Source organism: Amblyomma americanum, chromosome 2 (genome assembly GCF_052857255.1).
Source record: "Amblyomma americanum isolate KBUSLIRL-KWMA chromosome 2, ASM5285725v1, whole genome shotgun sequence".
Lineage (NCBI taxonomy): Eukaryota > Metazoa > Arthropoda > Arachnida > Ixodida > Ixodidae > Amblyomma > Amblyomma americanum.
The window spans coordinates 53,017,804-53,036,109 of NC_135498.1; the positions used below are offsets into that span (position 1 = coordinate 53,017,804).

Genomic DNA, 18,306 nt, shown 5'->3' on the forward strand with positions numbered 1-18,306 from the left:
ATTGTATTTGCTGGAAGCGACAGCAAAGCATTCGTGAAATTTCCTTAAATGTATCGTCGCTATACGAGTATGTATCGTCGCGCAATCCAAAGGTATAAAAAAAGTAACTATGCAGCAAATACGCGACTATGCATACGTTCACTGATGAGAGCCCGAAAAATGTTCAGAGGGCAAATGTCCGGTGTGTAACACAAGGTTTCTGTATTTGAATTCTCGATTTTGCAGCTACAGAGGGAACGCATTTTCAGCCGCACCAAGTCCAGTTGCGAGTGCGACGACCATGAATTCGACGTTCAAGCGCAAATGAAAAGGGGATGGTGTCCCACTATTTCTTGCGTTATGCTTAAAAATTGCTAAAACACTGCGCAGATCAAATGTAATATGGTCATTGCAAAGCGATAGCCAAGTGCAAGATTGTATTCGGACACTTTTCCAATCGAGAGGCCATCCCATATCGCTTCCCAGTAATAAACGCATATTTACTACTTACTTTTCGACAGAATAATAACGCGGCAATGCTTGTATCAAAGCGGTTGTTTGTAGCAACCGAGTGATTTCCATTGTATAGCGGCCATGCGATGCCACGCATGGCGTCAATAGCATATATGCTATTTATTCTTGTGTAGGCGTGGCGTTCTTTCTAAAATTGGAAGAAACACTTAAGCTCTGCCTTGAGGGTATTACTCGATAGCGTTATTGGGTTAATTCAAATATATGCAGAAGTTCATTCTCGACTTCACATTCACAGATCCCTGGGAGCCCTCGTACCCCTCCTGGCGCAGTGGTGCAGCGGTCAAGCGATGCGCCACTGCCCTGCGATGACAGGTGCTGCCACCGGTGTGGCTTGTGCGAACCCGGTTGCTCTTGCCGAGCAACCTCTCGCGACCAATCATTAATTTAACTGCAACCTGCCGCGGTGGTCAGTTCGCTCACAATGCTGTAGGCAGGTCGTGATGACGCCACAAGGTCACATGACCAACCTAGGCTGTTCGGGAATTTTTCGCTCAGAACGCGGACGTTGACGACGACGCCGGATTTTCTGCAGAAAGGAAGCCGTCGAGTAAAAATGACGGGCGACCCGACCTGTGGGCCACTCACCTGTCTGCGGGGCGTCGTCGGCCGGTATCGAGTCGTTCAGGGCGCTGCGGTCCTCAGTGGCAGGGGGTCGCATAGCCCGAGGCTCCGCGCCGGGCCGGGGATGGGCTGCAAAGATGGAGCAAGGACGAGGTGAGAACAAAGGCGGGCAAACAGATAGCACACAGAAGAGCAAGGAAGACTCGATCGGGTCTGCCATCGGAGCAGGGCAGACAAATGTGGCCAAGTGTGCCAGCTATGCGGCAACTACGCTAGCGAGTTCCCCGACCGGCGACCCGTCCCGAGAAGACCCTTCCTTCGATGAAAGAACGGATGTTTGTCAGTACAGAGGTTTAGCACATCTCGGCGCACTTCGCGACCAGCGACCCTGAGGCGACAGGAGCAGGAGCGCAAGTGCACCTGCCGAGTAAGTTGCCTGCACAAGCAGGTCACTGCAGTGCATCGCACTGTTAACGCTATTTCTGCGTGAACTTGTCAGTCAATCGATCACTTAAGCTTTCACGTCATATGCAACGGCTGAGAGTCAGCGCCAATGTGTTCGTCTCCCCATCACCTTCATCCCTGCGTCCAGCGCTGTTCCACCCAAAAACAAGACACAACACGCGAAGAAACACAGTGGAACGCTTAGTCGCCGATAGTCGCTCTAAGTGGCTCCAATGATTACTTTCATTTTGTGCGCCTTGAATGCACCGGCTGTTGGCATGAAAATATTCCCCCAAAAAGAAACAGCGCCAGTAGCCGCGTTTACATGAATGCGACAGAATGCGTCTTGAGTCGATTTTTCGAGAGAGAGAGAGAGAGAGAGAGAGAGAGAGAGAGAGAGAGAGAGAGAGAGAGAGAGGGAGGGGGAGCAGGTTTTGAGGAGGAAAGGCGCGACTCGTCCTCTACTCTCTTCCCCGACGTTTTTGCACTTTCTCCCAAAAAGTGAGCTGGAGCTGACTTCTGTCGCATTCATGTAAACGCGACTATTGCATCGCTGAAGGCTCGACGTCGTTTCATGTTCAAAGTTAGAAGGCTAATCCTCTCCCTGACCAAGGGCGGGGACACTGCGTTCTTTTACGCAAGAGCACAGGTCTGCATACGCGTGGACGGCAGAGCAATGCACGCATCTATTGTTGGCGTTGCTGTCATCCTTCAAATGGGAAAAGGCACGTACCAAATGTGGGCCTGAGATTGTCTAAATAATGCACTCAAAAATACCCTCACATTTTTTTGTCATTTAAATATGGAGTACCTTCACTTACAACGCTTCCGCTATCGCCCAGTAAAAATGGTGCGTCGCCCAACAATGGTTGAAGATGATTCATTTCACATAAAAGAAGCGAACAGCTCAGCACGGTGGCGCATGTCCATATGCTGAACCACTTCGCGCCATACTCAGGTCGTCACCGAGCATTCAACCGCGGCAGTTCAGAACCGTGGGCGGACACAGCAGGGTCGACAACCGACCGTAAATCTTTAGAGCTTAAGCACGGGCTGGCGCCTTCGCACACCATGTAGCGCGCGAAATGCATACGACATATATAAATTCTACACGGCAGTAGCGGACGAAGGGTCTTCGGAGAGCGCCCAACCGCGGCATTTCTTCAACACTCTCTCCCGCAACGCAGGGTGGCGCCCGAGGGCACGGGAGGACATTAAAAGGGTCTCGCGGAGACAAAAGGTTGAAAAGTCGTACGGAGAGCCCAGCAGCCCATCATGCTCTTCCATTCGTGAACGATAAAGAAAGAAAACAAACACAGAAGAAACAAACTGCGCACACATGTGAGAATAAACGAGAAGGCTGCCCGAACGAGCACTGGCGACGGGGGAAGGGCGCGGGTGATATTCGGACCCGCGTTCATTCGGACCAAAATGCTTTGTTTCTGAACGTGGGTTCCGGAAGCGGCGTAGAAAGAAAGACCGGGCAGAAATAAAGATAGCTCGGTGCGCGATACGGCCTCAACGCTTGAGCCGCGCGGTCGGTTGGTCCTCGGGTCCGTCGGCGTGGGGTTCTAGCGCGCGGCGAACGCGGTGGCGCTACAACCGCACGCACAGCGGGGGATCGTCTCGCGCATGTGCGCGATGACATGCGCGCATATACGTCGGTGCCGTTCCGAACGTGGTCGCGGGCCATTGCCGATGCTGCACGGTGCTCGGAACGCGGTGACGCGTGGTCTGATGGCGGAGTTTGCGAGTAGAACAAAAAGAAAGAGGAGGGGTTATCCAGCTAGATCCCCTTCTTCCCTTCGCTCCATCGTCGGTCCACCAAGCGTCGGAACGAACACGGCTCGAACAAACGATAACGAAGCCAGCGACGTAGAAACGCGCGAGCACGGCCGGCGAGTCGTACATCCACGGCAAAGTCGGGACCTTTATTCCCCCTACACCCTTTTTTAAAACTTTTGTTTCCCCAAGGCCCGATATAAGGGGCGGCTCAGCGCGCTCGCGAACAAGAATTCAATCCATTAATGTTTTCGCCGGGAATTATAAATCGAGTTTGCATATCTAATGAGCTCCATTTCGCCTCTCTGATTTTCGCCCTTTCTTAGTCCCTCCGTCTCGCTCGAAACTCTCCTTCTCCCTCCTTCTCTTTCTCTCTGGCTGCCAAGCTCCACGTTGTGGGCTTGCGCGCGAAGCCCGTGAATGTTTTCATTATTTTTTTTTCTTCTCTCGAGCCCTTGTCTTTGGCGCAAGAGCCCCCTTTTTTTGGCTTTATAGGTCCTCACTCCTGTTCAGTCCACCGAGCTTTGATTTTAACCCTTTCTACGGCGTCTCGCCCGGGCTCTGCGCCGTTCGTTCTGCACTTCCTCCTAATTCTCCCCACTTCTTATTATTTCCTTCTTCGGGAGGTCGTTTCGTTTTATGGCTCCTCAACGGAGGTTCCGCACGAGCAGAGGCGGCGGCCAAGAACCGAAAGTGGAAAAGCCGAGGCATTTTGCCGCTCTCTGATTCCTGATTCGCACGGAGCCACTGGGGCGGCATCAAATCTGCCCTAACGAACTTGTCCCGCGAGGATTCCAGCCACGGCGTTACGGCGAGAAGATGAAGCAAAGACACATGCGCGCGCGGCCCGCCCGGCGGAGCCCGAAGCGCGCCCCGAATGAGGATCACGTTCCTCCTGCAGGAATCCACACGTCCTCAAAGAGCTCTTTGACGCGCTGCGGCTCGAGAAGGATCGTTATGCGTGGCCTCGTTGAGCAGGCATGGAAAGGAAACATTTTGAAACATCTCGCAGGTCAAATAGCGGAGCATTACACAAAGGAAGGGAAATGAGGGATTGGAGAGGCATGGGCGGGAGAAGTTGGAGAGAGAGAGAGAGAGAGAGGGGGGGGGGGGGGTAAAACTTAAAATGTAAAGTACGTGTGCCGACGAACGAGAGATTTCATCTACTGCCTATACGCACGAAGACCTCCAGATTCATTTGGCTGTCGGCTATGCAAGGCCGAAAACGTTGCAGCAACGTAACGACGGGATTAAGAGCGAGTGTAGCAATCACGCCTTTGTCGAAGAAACGAGAAAGTTTTTTTTAAAACAAAGTATGGCATAGCTTGTGGACTTTGCAGCGTCATGTCAGGGTGGCGTGTCGTCGCTCTGCCCTCTTACCGTGGCGCGAGTTGCCTTCTTACGTTCATGGACAACTTCACACGCTGGACAAAAAGATATCTGCTTGCCTGACACCACATCCGGGTCACCGCTGCCGGCACGGGAGCCCGACTGCTTCGCTCAAGTGGACCCAAGCTTTCATTGACAAATACTTCATACTAAACAAACAAAGAAAGAGACAAACATTGCAAAAAAAAAAACAGTGGATAAGTGAGAGGGCTGGAACAATATGGAGGATCTCGTTCTGTACTACGTGGCGTCTTTTCAGCAATTAGAACCCCCGAAGACGCCCGAGTGCAGCTCTGTGAGCTCATTGTGAGTCCACCACCATTAAGCACCGCCCGCGGAGTGCTTCATGTCGGCGCACGGAACGGTAGCGGACAAAGTTTTGCGCCGCTGAAGAAAACGCAACCGCGTTCAAAAGCGAAAGGGAATTCAAGTTGCGACGCCAGTGTGCTCATGCGTGCGTACGCGTGTCCGCGATCAGGTCCGAGCCCCAGACAAAGGCGAAGCACCCCCCCCCCCCCCCCCCCCCCCCCCCCCCCCCCCCTGGCCTCTCTTCTATACGGAGCGGGCGTCTCACAAGCGCGCAACGGCAAACGAGGAGGCCGGAACTACGGTGGCGAGAGGACGCGGCGGAGACGGCGGAAAACAAAGAGGATGCGGAGAAGTGCTCCGTGCGCACGCGAAAAGGAGCACTCGGGGGTGGGAGGACACTCGACTGGAGGCGAAGAGCGCGCCCTGCCGCGGCAAACTTGAAAAACGTGGGGAGGAAACGCAGGGCGCGCTGCACCAATCCAGGAATGAACAGTGAGGGGGGTGAGGGGGGTAGCGGGGGAAGGGTTCTTGTTTGCGGGCCACCCCAACGAACCGCAACCCGGCACCCCACGCAACCAACCCCGCCGCTGACTTGTGCTCAGCCGTGGTGTACGCCGAGGGATAAACAATGCGGAGGTCTTGTTTGCCTGTTTACAGCCGCCCAGATGCGCTTGCTAATGATGCCTCCGTCGTTGCAGTGGCACCCCCGTATATAGCATTGTGCATCGCAGAGAGGAGGCAATGCGTGTGGTCTCCGTTGTACAGGCCGACGCGGGTTCGTGCAGTTGAAAGTTCGACGCCTGGCCCTGACGAGTTTGTCATTGAGGCTTCGCGCGTCAGTGCGTCTTTCCACCCTGCGTACCAGTGGCGGCAGGTTTATGATGAATGACCGAAGGAGATCGTTTGCATCCCGCGGCACTCCTATTCGCAATGCTCGTGCATCGTAAACACAGAGGAAGTGCGAGTCTGCACTTGACGGAAGGAGTCGGTGCGGCAAGGCTAATTTTCCTTTGTAAACCGTGGTCGTGTCAGTGGCAGAGCTCGGCTGACGCACCTTGAACGGGCGTTAACTAAACTGCAAATTCGCTCTGTGAGTCACTTAAACTCGCAAGACTATGATGTCTAGTTGTTACTCGCCAAGTCAGGTCAGAAGAATACTGCTTCAGCAAGCCGAAGTTGTTAAGGCGCTTTGAAAAGACGTGCCTCCGGCCGTGCAGACCACCTTTGTTTATCGGTTTCGTACAGCGGCGTCGCGAGAAGCTGAATAAAGCGAAAGCAAGCAATTTCTAGGAACCCGTGGAAGCAAGAGTGTGATCGCCGAGGCTCTGTCTTCCCCAGCATCCTGCTTCAGCAGCGCCTTTCGCAAGCGTCGCCCGAAGACTGCGAAGCTCTTCGCTCGCGCCAGGACCCCGAAGTAATGAGTCGATGCACCACCGAGCGAGGAGGAGTTAAAATTAATCGCACAACCCGCCGTCCAGATACGTTCGCGCCTCAACACTATATACCTCCCCCCAATCTCACCCGCCTTCCTTTCCTTCCTCAGCGCAGAAATCAGAGGCGCCAAACAGGGTGGAAGGCAGCAAAAGGGGGAAAAGCAAAGGCGTACGCGGGATGCGGCCTGGCCCAAAATGAAACAAGAGACGGTAATTTATTGTTTCTCTCCAAAGGACTTGAAAGGAGAGGCCTCTGGTTTCCCGCGCCTTCACCGCGAAGGCGCTTCTTTGGCGTCAGTTGCGTTCCCTCAACCCCCCTCCCCCTTTTCTCATTTCATGAGCATGAGGGGAGAGAGGAAGGCTTTTAATTGTTTTCGGGCAGGCGTCTACGCGCCGTTATAAATTCCCTCTTGCGTGCGGGTGCTATATGGTATAGCGGGATCCGCAACTCTCTTAATTTCTCTTTTGCTCCGGGCCCCCGCTGTTCGCTTGCCGTGGAAATCTGACAAGGCTGCGGCAGCGGCGGGAGATGGTAGCCGAGGCCGATCGGTGCACAGCTAGGCGCCACTCGGCAGTCATGGATTGCAGGACGGACCAACAAAGCCTTTGAGTATAACAGGTTATGTACAAATGCAGATCTGTTAGCGTTGCGAGGTGAAAGGACACGCGGTGAAGAAAAAGGTTTTTTTGTTTGATCATAGAAGGTTGTGGCCAAGTACTACACCAGGGTGGCCAAATCCTGCTCTGGTGAGAGAGTGCGTTGTCGGTTCTGGTCACCGAGATCAGGCCGCACTCCAGGCCTGGTTATGCAATTCCATCGACACGCGGATTTTTTTTTTTTTTAACCCGGTGGAGAATTGCGCTGCACCAGGATTTGAGCCCCGGTCCTCTTGCACGCGAGGCGGATGTTCTACCTCTACTCCATCGCTGAAGAAAAAGGTAGTCTTCCTCTAAATGTCCTGCTTCTCTTCACACTGAAATGTTAGGCACACGCCCAACAGTTAAATGTAGCAAACTAATGGACTTCTTCATAGTGCTCGTCTTCGTCCCTTATTCGTCTGGCGTCCTGTTTACTGAGCTGCAGTCATTTTCTGTGAAATCTGTATGAGACATACGCTCCGTGCACGCACACACTCTCTTGTCAATCAATCAATCAACCAATCAATCAATCAATCAATCAACTTCAAATCGATCACTACATAGAAAATCCCGCCTGCTCTATCACGTAGTTCTACTTGACTAAGTCAATTGTTCGTTCCAATATTGGCGTACGCTTTCCAAAGCAAAGCATAAAGGAAGGCGATTGCTCGAAGGGGCGACCCGCATCTCTGAAGCGCCCTACTCGCCGATGCAAGTGGCCGAGGCCGCGCCGCAAACACTTTGGAAGCGCGCGTGTTTCGCGCAGAGTTCGTTGTGCATGCAAAATGTGGCCGGGTCGGGTCCAGCGTGGATCCACAAGCAAGCAGCCGCATCGGATGCAGTTCACGCATCCCCATCTAGGCGCCGCCGAGATCCCGAACAACAGACGCGAAGAGATCGAAATCACCCGCGCGCCCGGCACCAAGCGGGGTGTAGGCGGCGGACATGACAGCAGCAGAGTATGCGCTACACATGCAAGAACAGGAGGTTCACGTGCACAGCAGGACGCCGAGGGCATGCAAGAACGCGTGGCGACTGGCCCGCCACCTCTCGGCAATTCAGTGAAGTCGCAAAAGCGCGACCACAAACACACACGTGCGCGCACGCCTCGCACGCGGAATTGTGCATTTCGATCGCGGGACACAGCGGCGGGCAGGCGCGTGCGAAGGAAGGGTCGCGCGTTATTTATTCAATGCGTCTATCTTTGTTTATTCCTTTTTTGACGCGGAAGGCTCGAAGCGGCGCACAATAGATCGGCGCCACTGCGAGGGGATATATACGCGTCGTGACAACTCGATAAACAAATGTGGCTCATAAATAACCCGGACTCCATTCAGCGCCTGCCTCCTCTCCGGCACATCGCTGTGCGGAGCTGTTCGGAAGCATGCGAGAATAAGGCAACGAAGAGGGACACGAAACGATACTGGCGGTATATAGGAAGAATAGGGACGCCTTTTACGGGCCTTATCGCATAATGCGTGACAACTGTTTGATGCCCGCCTTAACTTTTATAGGCGAATACCGCTACAAGCGATGCGGATTTGAAAACAAAACTTAAGACGACCGATGTGCAGTCATTCGTCCGCACTTTCAGTCAGAACGAGAATATTTTGCTCGTAGTTGCATATATTACCTAAAATTTTTCCAGAACGCAATGTCAACAATGGCGACAGAATTGCATTTATGACACGCGGATAGATAATAAAAATTAACTCAGGGATCTTGCTGCGCGAGTGCACTTTTATGATGGTCGCCCTTCCCTCGGCTCCCTCTCCTTGTGTCTTAAATTTGACATAAAAAGAGGAATTAAAAACTATGACACTGAATGAAGAGGAAAAAGCTATACAGGTCAAGTGTGGCTATTCAGCGTATGAGCGCTCGATGTGCTGAGAAATGCTTAGCTGGCCAACGATAAATCATCGCGCCCCGAGACGAGATAGACAGATCAAGACAGATGGAGATAATTTACTGAAAAGGGCGCTGCGCTTCCAGCCTCGTTATGCTATGATACGGGCACCACACACACAAGCCGAGCGCAGAGGCATGTACTGTATACTACGTCAGCGTGAACAGCGCAACAAAATGTTAAACAAATTGACTCTGTCCAGTAAACTGAACACCCACAAAGCAAGGAAAGGCAAAGAAAGAAAGAAGGAAAGAAGCAAGGAAAGAAAGGAAGAAAGAAAGAAAGAAGGAAGGAAACAAAGCAAAAGAAAATGAAAGAAGGAAGGAAGGAAAGAAAGAAAGAAGGAAACAAAGAAAGAAAGAAGGGAACAAAAGAAGTAAACAAAGAAGGAAAGAAAGAAGGAAAGGAAGAAAGAAAGAAAGAAAGAAAGAAAGAAAGAAAGAAAGAAAGAAAGAAAGAAAGAAAGAAAGAAAGAAAGAAAGAAAGGAAGAAATGAAATGAACCCGCTCCGACGAGTGAGCGAAGCCCGCTGGCTCTTTACTCGGCTTCCCAAAGCGCGCCCGACGCGCCAGTTTTATCAGCACGCCAGCCCCGACTACGATGACGACAAGGACAAAGAGTGAAACTTGTTTATGCCCACGGCTGCTGCCACACAGATGCGAGCGAGCAGCACGCGCTGCGGAGAGAGGGTATCCGCCAGAAGAGACCGGCGCAAAAACGCCCGGCCATCCGCATTCGCGCGTCGCCCACTCGCCGACCGAATATGCATTCGTTCACGTGTGAAATATTAAACGGACGGACGGCCGAGGGCGAGAGACAGAGTGGATCGAGACCCCCCCTCGCAGCTAGCGCCGAGAGAAGAGCGAGGAATTGGGTGCGGCAGCGAACGAGCGCACGTTTTCGTGGGGGAGGGGGGAAGAGGACAGCGGGACCGCCGCCGCCATCCATTTGATTAGGCGAAATACAATAACGCCCAGCAGCCATCATCGCCGCCGCCAGTGCGGTACAGCCGCGGCTCGTCGCAGTGCCCCCCTCCCCCCCCTCCCCCCCCGGCCCCTGTCGCCGCTTCGAAGGGAGCGTCTCCTACCAAGAAAGAAAGAACTCGCACGGACGCCCGCCCGTCCATTCAAATTCCTTTCGCTAGATATGCGCATAACGTCGTCGCCGCCGCCGCTCTCGTATTCCCTCTCTTCATTCCTCTCGCTACTTGCATTTCTCTATATGCTTCTTCGCGAGTGCTCTTCGAAGCCCGGCTGTGGAGGAAAGAGACCGTCGCGGAGAGATGTCCCGCGGTGTGGTCCGCTACGGCTACGGCGGGGCAGCGGCGTCTGCTCCTGCCACGGCTGCCGGTATGGCCTTGCGCATTGGTCTATTGCGGGGACAACGACGGCGACGAGAAATTGAATATCAGCGCGTGCGGGCGCATATTTGTGCGGCACGGTGCGCGCATATCCGTGTCGGTCATCTGTTGCTGAGGCCGCTGCCCTGGGGCCCTATACAAAAGGTGTCACGACGAGTAGTAAGGCAGGGGATGCGAGGTCGAGCTGGGCTTGACGGCCTGGGTCAGCGAGGCTTTCGCGCACTCCATTTGGGCACCACCGGGCGCCGCGCGACGACAAGTGCGACGCACGCACAGCTTTGAAGTGCGGGGGTGAAGCCGAACCACGAAGGCGACGATGTCAACAAGGCGACGCGCTTCGAATGCATGCGCACGAATGGGCAAGGTGGAGGAAGAGTGCCAAGCGGACACCGATGGCCCCGACTCGTTCTAAAGCTTGTAGCTCGGAGTACGATACTGCGAGCGTACTGGAATGGATATTGAGGAACATGGTTTTCTGCTTTTGGTTACATCGTCTGCACCACACTCTCCAACCCCGTGTTCCCTTCAGGGTGCCGACAAGGCAGGTCGGCACAGCCTCCAGTCGCGTCACTGTTCATCTGCTCGGTGAGAAGTGCTCCGGCTTCTGATCGCACGCCTTCGGGCTTCGGCTGTGTTGCCAGCCCGCGGACGCAACGCCCTAGCTCCAGTGGATATTCTGAAAACTGCCTGAATTACGGCCAGTTATTATTAATAATCCACCTACAAGCGACATCCACCAGAAGTCCACGCGCTTCGGGGGCATGTTGCGGCGGACCTTCTAACACCGTCTACAGCCAAAAGCTTAATAAAGAGACGATTTTCGTTCCGGCATTTAGTTAGTGCAGTGCCGGACATATTTGCAGAGAGATTTTTCTAGTTGCATTTGCTACTGCGGAAAGTAACTGTTGTGTTCATTTCTGGCGGTATACATTTCTCTGGGTGTCCGTTATTGCAGCACCCCGGTTCGAAAGTGCGTCATTAATTCACTGATTTGGGGAAAATTCACTGGCGGCCGGCGCCTGAGAGCCAGTAATACACGGAACAGTTCACACCCTGCGCAAGATGGTAGCATAACCAAGACTGGCGCTTCTTTTCAAGGGAAAACATTATCGGCGAATTAAACGCGCTTCAGTCAGCGGTCCCCGAACTTGTTATTTATCAGCCACGCTGTACGCTAAGAACCACGAGCCTTTTTAGTACAGTTCCTCCCGCTGCTGACTGAACGAGGAAAGAATCGGAGCTCCTAGCCGTGACGCACATCATCGCAGGAAAAACAAAAACCGCGCGCTTTTTCACGCATCGCGCGAACGCGAACAATACGCGCTCAATCTGCATGCGAGCGGCTCGCATCAAATTGCAAAATGGCGCGAAACATGGCGGGGCCCGCGAAAAACGAAGGAAAAATACGAATGCGGGGAGGACAACGACGAACCATGCTCGTCGGTCGGTCGGCGCTCGCCGTTCATCATCACGCGAGTGATTCAGACAAAAGACAGCGGTACCGTCCGTCCGTCCAGACAGGCCGGCAAAGAAGAAAAAAAAAAACAAGAAGCTCCGCACGCCCCTCTCACACGCGCGCACACACCCTCCGCCACGCCGCTCTGCAGGCGAGGTGCGAGTGGGGGGGACGCGCTAACGATCTCTCGCCCCGTATGTGTATATGCTCGCCCGAAATGATAAACTCGCGTGCGAGCAACACTCCGCTTCTGCTGCTTCCGATGCTGCTGCCGCTGCCCTTTCCCTTCCTCCTCTTCCTCCTCGGCACCTTTTCTCCGAACACAGAGAGAGAGAGCCGCGGCCGGCAGCACGAGTGTGCGGTGATGGCTGAATTCGATTTGGGTCGCCACCGCATCCCTTCGCGATGAGGAGGAGAAAGAACGAAGACCCACTGACGCGCGAGCGCACGATGGATGAATAGACGACGGCCAGGCGAAAGAACAACAACGGGACGGCGCCGGGGAAGAGGAATACGTTTTCCCTCTTCCCACCTTCGTTCTCTCGCCGAATCGCAGCGTTGTGCGATCCCTCATTCGAGCAGGCACATAACGTGCGCCAGGGATTTCAATCACGCAGGTATAGGGAGAGGGCCGACCGGCAATGCGCACGGAGCCTGCTAATCGGAAAGCAAAGAAAGCGAAAGAAGAGGGCAGAAGAGGAGAGAAAATGCACGGACCGAGGCACGGCGTTTAGCGCGAGAAGCGAGATCAAGAAGAGAAAGCAGAGCCCCTCTACTCGGACGCATGCACACGCCTGCTGGCAGCGCCGTGCCCGTAATGAATGATCGAGAGATGCAGCGCCGCCGCGCAATCGAGATCAGTCCCTGCGGGCAGGTGCATGCACGTCTCGGGCGCCCCGACGAGCGATGGGCCTCGAGTATAGCGCGGCCGCTTTGCCTCCGAGATTCTTTTCCGTTACCCTGCTTATTCTTTTGCCAGTTCTAGCTGCATTCCTGGGTCCTTCTGCAAGACCACGCATTTTGCTTGGTTCCTTCTCACTATTTTCTTCACTGCGTTTTGCACTGAATGCTTGTTGGAAAAGATTGCTTAGTTCGCACGAAATTAAGTCGTCATTACGTGACCAAGTAATACGATAACATAAGTTTATTTAAGTAGGTCACTTGACCCTATTAATTTAGTCTTATCCAATACGATGCGTTTTATCGCCTCGATCTAAAAAAGAAAGGGAAACAGTGCTTGGACCAGCAGCCAAGGATTTGTCGTGGGTCGTAATGTCAGCGAATAATTGGGCTACGTCATCCGTTAAACTTCTTACTCGTGGCCCCTTAAACTGCTGACTCTGAAGCCCGTGTAACTTTACGTGAACGCCCGTTTGAAGCTTTTACTTCAGTTCTTACAAGGAGAGAGGCGCGGACACCAACAGCGTGCATCTGATAATGCACTGTTATAGTTTAAAACAATGCTTGCCACTCGGCTCGGAAAAGTGCAGATGCGAACTAAAGGAGAGCCCTTATTCGCAGATACTATGAAGAGCGCAAGAACGCCGACAATAAGTATCTGTGCAGTTCGAGCGGGTCACCTCGCGAATATGCCAAGGGCAACGCAGATGTATAGTGCATCTTGAATTCCCCAAAAACAGCGAACTGATGCACTTTACCCTTGCGTCCAACAAGTTCCGCGAGCAGAGCACGTCTGAGAGAGACGGTTAGAAAACTTATTGCCTCGAACAGCCCTGCATGTAAAAAAAGAAAAAATGAAAGCAAACAAAAATAGGAACTGCGAGGATCCCTGAAGAAATCCGATAAATTAGTTTCATCCTCTGTTTCACGTGGTCCCGTTGTTTCCCATTCCCTTTCCCTTCACATATGGAAGCACATACATACTACCGGTCATTAGAATACAAAAGTGAGTTCCTGCAGTGTGTGTATACCGCGTATTGTGACGACGCCAAAAATTTCTTCTTACTTCGCCCTCTGTCACCGCAGGGTTGATGACGGGTTTTCGCAGGCCGGCAGAAACAAACAAAAAAAAAAGATAGAAGGGAGCATGGAGCGGGATCGCTGCAAAAACACGCGCGGTATATAGGAAGAGGCGGAGAGGGTGACACTCGAAAGCGCTACACACATCGGCGCACGGCTGGATTGACTTGCAAATAGGCCGCTGCTGTTGCTGCTGCGTCTTCCCGATGCGCTCGCGGCACACGCGGTGTAAGGTGCGCGCGTGCTTAAAGCTCCACACCCGGCTCGGTACGGGGGTGCCAACAGATCGGGAACATTAAACGCTTATTCTCGCCGACGACGTCGCGTTCATCGGAGGCGCCGATGAGATTCCATCGGGACCCCGATGAAGGTCGTCGGCTCCCGATGATGAAAGACCTCGGGGGCTTCCAAACCACCACCTCCGCCTCGATCCAGTGCTCTCTGTATATCGCGAATTATGCGTGGGTGTCGCGTATTTATTCCCCCTATTTTCGCACAGCCCGCACTCGCTCGGGAAAGCCCACGGAGTATATGTATATACTATATAAGCGGTTGTGCTTCGGTTTAAATTCCCCGAAGCCCGCGTAATAGATACAAACGGCGTTATTCGGGTTGAAGGAGGCGAAGCGTTTTCTGTGCTCCGCGATAATCGGCTGTTTACTGTGCGAGCCGCTGGTGCGGTAATTTCGCGAAAGTTGTCAGCTGTGAGCATTTCCAAGTTATTTGATTTTGAACAATACGTATACAGGGGCGATGGAAAGAAGCGCGAACAGAGCGGAGCCTGGGCGCTCTGCTCTGTTCGCGCTTCTTTTCATCACGCTTTTACTTCGGTGGTAGCAAAAAGACGCTAGAGTCGTCCGTGATGCATTCTAGGACGACTCTAATGTATTTTTCTTACCACCCAGGTAGAAGAGTGGTCAAAAGAAATTTGAACAGCGAAGCGCGTAGGGCGCCGCGTTGTTCGCGTTTCTTTCCATCGCGATAGTACGTACACAGAAGTAAGAGTTCATAACTTTCTCTACACAGGTTATTTGTATTGCATGCGATAAGTGCTCAGGAGTACAGTTTCGCCGCTTTATGCTAACAGATGGGAGGCTGATTGCTGCTACACGCAAACTAAGCAGCCGAAATATCGGAATGCCTGAATACATCAAAGGGTGCAGACGTGTCACCGCATTGCTTCTCTAGAAGTCGAGATGGGAAGTATAAGAACGAGCGCAGGAAAAAGTGAATTAAGAATACGTATTGTGAATCAGGTTGGACGGATTGTGCGCATGCTCGTGGGTGTTCCTAATTAGCGTGGACGGGTGTGCCACGAGCTTAGGGCTTATGGGGTTCAACATCCCAAAGCGACTCAGGGTGTGAGGGACGCCGTAGTGGAGGGCTCCGGGTAATTTCAACCACATGGGGTTCTTTAACGTGACATCCCAAAGCGACTCAGGCTGTGAGGGACGCCGTAGTGGAGGGCTCCGGGTAATTTCAACCACGTGGGGTTCTTTAACGTGCACTGACAGCGCATAGTACACGGGCCTCTAGCATTTCGCCTCCATCGAAATGCGACCGCCGCGGCTGGGATCGAACCCGCGTCATTCGGGTCAGCAGCCGAGCATCATAGCCACTGAGCCACCGCGGCGTTAGGTGCGCTATGAGTGATAAAGTGTTAAAACAAAGAATAAAGGGAGCAAAAGAGAGAAAAAAAACGCGAAAGAACGCTGAGGTCACTTACGCATGACGATGTGCTTGGAAAAATGCTCTGTAGAATAGCTGCACAAACGACGAAGTGCATTGGAATATCACAAAACGCACAACCTATTCTCCTACACTGTAAGCGATAATACAACCCATTTACTCACGGGATTAGCTTGGTACGAAAAATAATTCTACTGTATGCTCAATAGACTGGAGTCCAATCGGCGCGCCTTCGCCTCCGAGTAGGTCTACGCCGCCGCCGACAGACAGGGTATTGGGGCGGCCCCTCTTCGTGAAGGTGGTCTTCGTCGTCGTCGCCAGCCCGCGTGATGAAACGTCGTTACGCGAGAGTCATTAATTGCCAACGATCTTTCCCTCCCCCTTCTCAGCGCCGCCTTTCGAACCGGGGGGTGGCTTTCGCCAACAACGTCCACGCCGCGGCCGAACAAGGAGCGAAGGCTACAACACGCGCGCGTGTGCGCCGATCATCGATGAACGGGCCATCGCGTGAGCACCGCGGAACCGTCGTCGCTGACAGTTGCATGCACTACAGCCGAGAACGGATCCGCGGCTTGAAACATCGAGAAATCGGCGAGTCTCAAACGTGGCAATTGGGAAGACCTTTAGTTCGGAGTCACGGCCAGGGTATACGTGAAAGTGGTGAGTATTCTAACTCTTGTGTCCTCTAGCTGAACACAGTGCGAAGAACAACTGGCGCTCCTAATCTCCGCGACACTACGCTATGTGCAATGCCTCCGGCAAAGTGACCTGCAAGGACACTAAGCCCCATTCGAAGCTCACAGCTTCACCGCCACTGCATGCAACTATAGCGACACCACGCGGGAGCAGAGCGCCAACAAAAGAACAATGGCTTCTTCTTCTTGGAGCTGCCGCGGTTTCGTGCCTGCCGTTCGCGGTGCTGCTGCTGCTGCTACCCCCGTGCTTCGGGTGGCTCCAAAAAGCGGACCCTGTACGGTTGTGGACGCATCGAGCGGCCCGACCGATAGGGCCCCCCCGTGTGTGTCGATGGCATTTTCTCCTCCACCGGATCGCTGCTTATCCGCTTTCGAACAATTGTGGCCCCGTACCGGACCGCGGTGGTCGCCGGGGACTTGGCGATCGACGGCTCCTTGTCACGGAAGGCGCGTCTTCTCCGGACGTCTCTCTCCTTTCTACGGTGCCCCGTATACGGCCCCCAGTCGATGGCTCCGGCATGGCGCTGCACTTTGGCTCACAAGGAGCAATGGTAATCGGCCCTTTGTAGGACCAACTTTGCCAATATAGTCACAACATTGGAAATAACGATCCTTCATACGACCAGTTTTGCCAATAGTCTCCCAATATTGTGCCGATTACCTGCGCTGCTTATTTCCTCTGATCCTGCGTTATTTTCATGCACCACTGCTCTTCGCAGTTCGGGCACACGGGATCGGAGCAGTGAAAGCTTTCCTGGAAGAGGCCCAAATACGCGTAACAAGAGGGCAGAGATGACAATAAATATTCGCGCGTCCTGCGGTCGTGCCGCACTCATGGCTTGGGATGTCGAACCACCAAATCTGGTCTACGTTGAGGAGGTTCGCTTCATGCGTTCGATTCGCGCGACGACCGCGGCTATCGCTCGTAACGTGACGAAAAACATGGCATGCAGGGTTCCCATCTGCCCGACCGAGCTTCCGAGAACTGTGCCGTTGATGGGCCAGAATGATACAAAGGTGCTACTCCAGTTTCGTTCTATTCTTGTCATTTTTAGACACACGTCACTGGGGCAAGCGACGTAATTTCTGGGTGTAATGCCATTTCAGGCTTTGATGAAGGCGAAAAAAAAATTGTTAGAAAGGTACTGGAATAAAAATATAATATCACTCTCAGCCAGGTTCTGCCGTATAGCATGGATTTAGCTTCCTAAATGGTGCTCGGCTTACAAATTTTTAAGCGCGTCCTTTGCCGCGACTGATCCGGAGTTCCCGGGTTCGAACCCGACCGCGGCGGCTGCGTTTTTATGGAGGAAAAACGCTAAGGCGCCCGTGTGCTGTGCGATGTCAGTGCACGTTAAAGATCCCCAGGTGGTCGAAATTATTCCGGAGCCCCTCCACTACGGCGCCCCTTTCTTCCTTTCTTCTTTCACTCCCTCCTTTATCCCTTCCCTTACGGCGCGGTTCAGGTGTCCAACAATATATATGACAGATACTGCGCCATTTCCTTTCCCCAAAAACCAATGATTATTATTATTATTATTATTATTATTATTATTATTATTATTATTATTATTATTATTATTATTATTATTATTATTATTATTATTATTATTTGCCGCGACAGGTGCTCGACAGCCTGCTATAAAGACGCTGCAAAAAAGGGCATATACATACCGCTGCATACACGAGAGCTGCCGAAGTCACCCGCGCCCTGAAACAGCGGCCCTGCGCCCTCGCAGCGAAGATGGCATGATAATATGACCCACATATGTGGTGTGGGAGTAGCAGCAGAGTATTTAATGCCTCATTAAAAAAATCGCTAAAATGGACGACTCATGCGAGCAACTCCAATGGCATGTCATGTGCACATGACAGTCTGCCATTCTGGTGATTCCCATATTAACCCACGAAGAGGAATTTTGGCCGTGACTGGTGCTTTCTCTACTATACACCAGCCAGTTATGTGGTGGAGATTTCAGAGGCGTCCGACTGGATCACTCAGGAAGCATTTGCTGATAGCGGATTTGCATGCGCATAATTAAGAGGTTCTTTCTTATGTAACCGCAATGTTACCGCTTGAAATCCACGACAGATACATTAAAAACCACCCTCACAAACAGGCGTTGGGCATACTGGACCGACTGCGACGC

At 52.8% G+C, this 18,306-nt stretch overlaps 1 protein-coding gene across 2 annotated transcripts in view; it reads right to left on the reverse strand.

The window, feature by feature from the left end:
- ct (homeobox protein, cut) overlaps positions 1 to 18,306 on the reverse strand; it is a 581,376-nt gene that overhangs the window by 239,538 nt on the left and 323,532 nt on the right. For both annotated transcript variants that reach the window (XM_077654369.1, XM_077654368.1), the window contains one exon: positions 1,099 to 1,203. In XM_077654369.1, coding sequence (XP_077510495.1) covers positions 1,099 to 1,171 — 73 coding nt within the window. In that variant the 5' untranslated portion in view covers positions 1,172 to 1,203. The remainder of the gene's footprint in view (positions 1 to 1,098; positions 1,204 to 18,306) is intronic.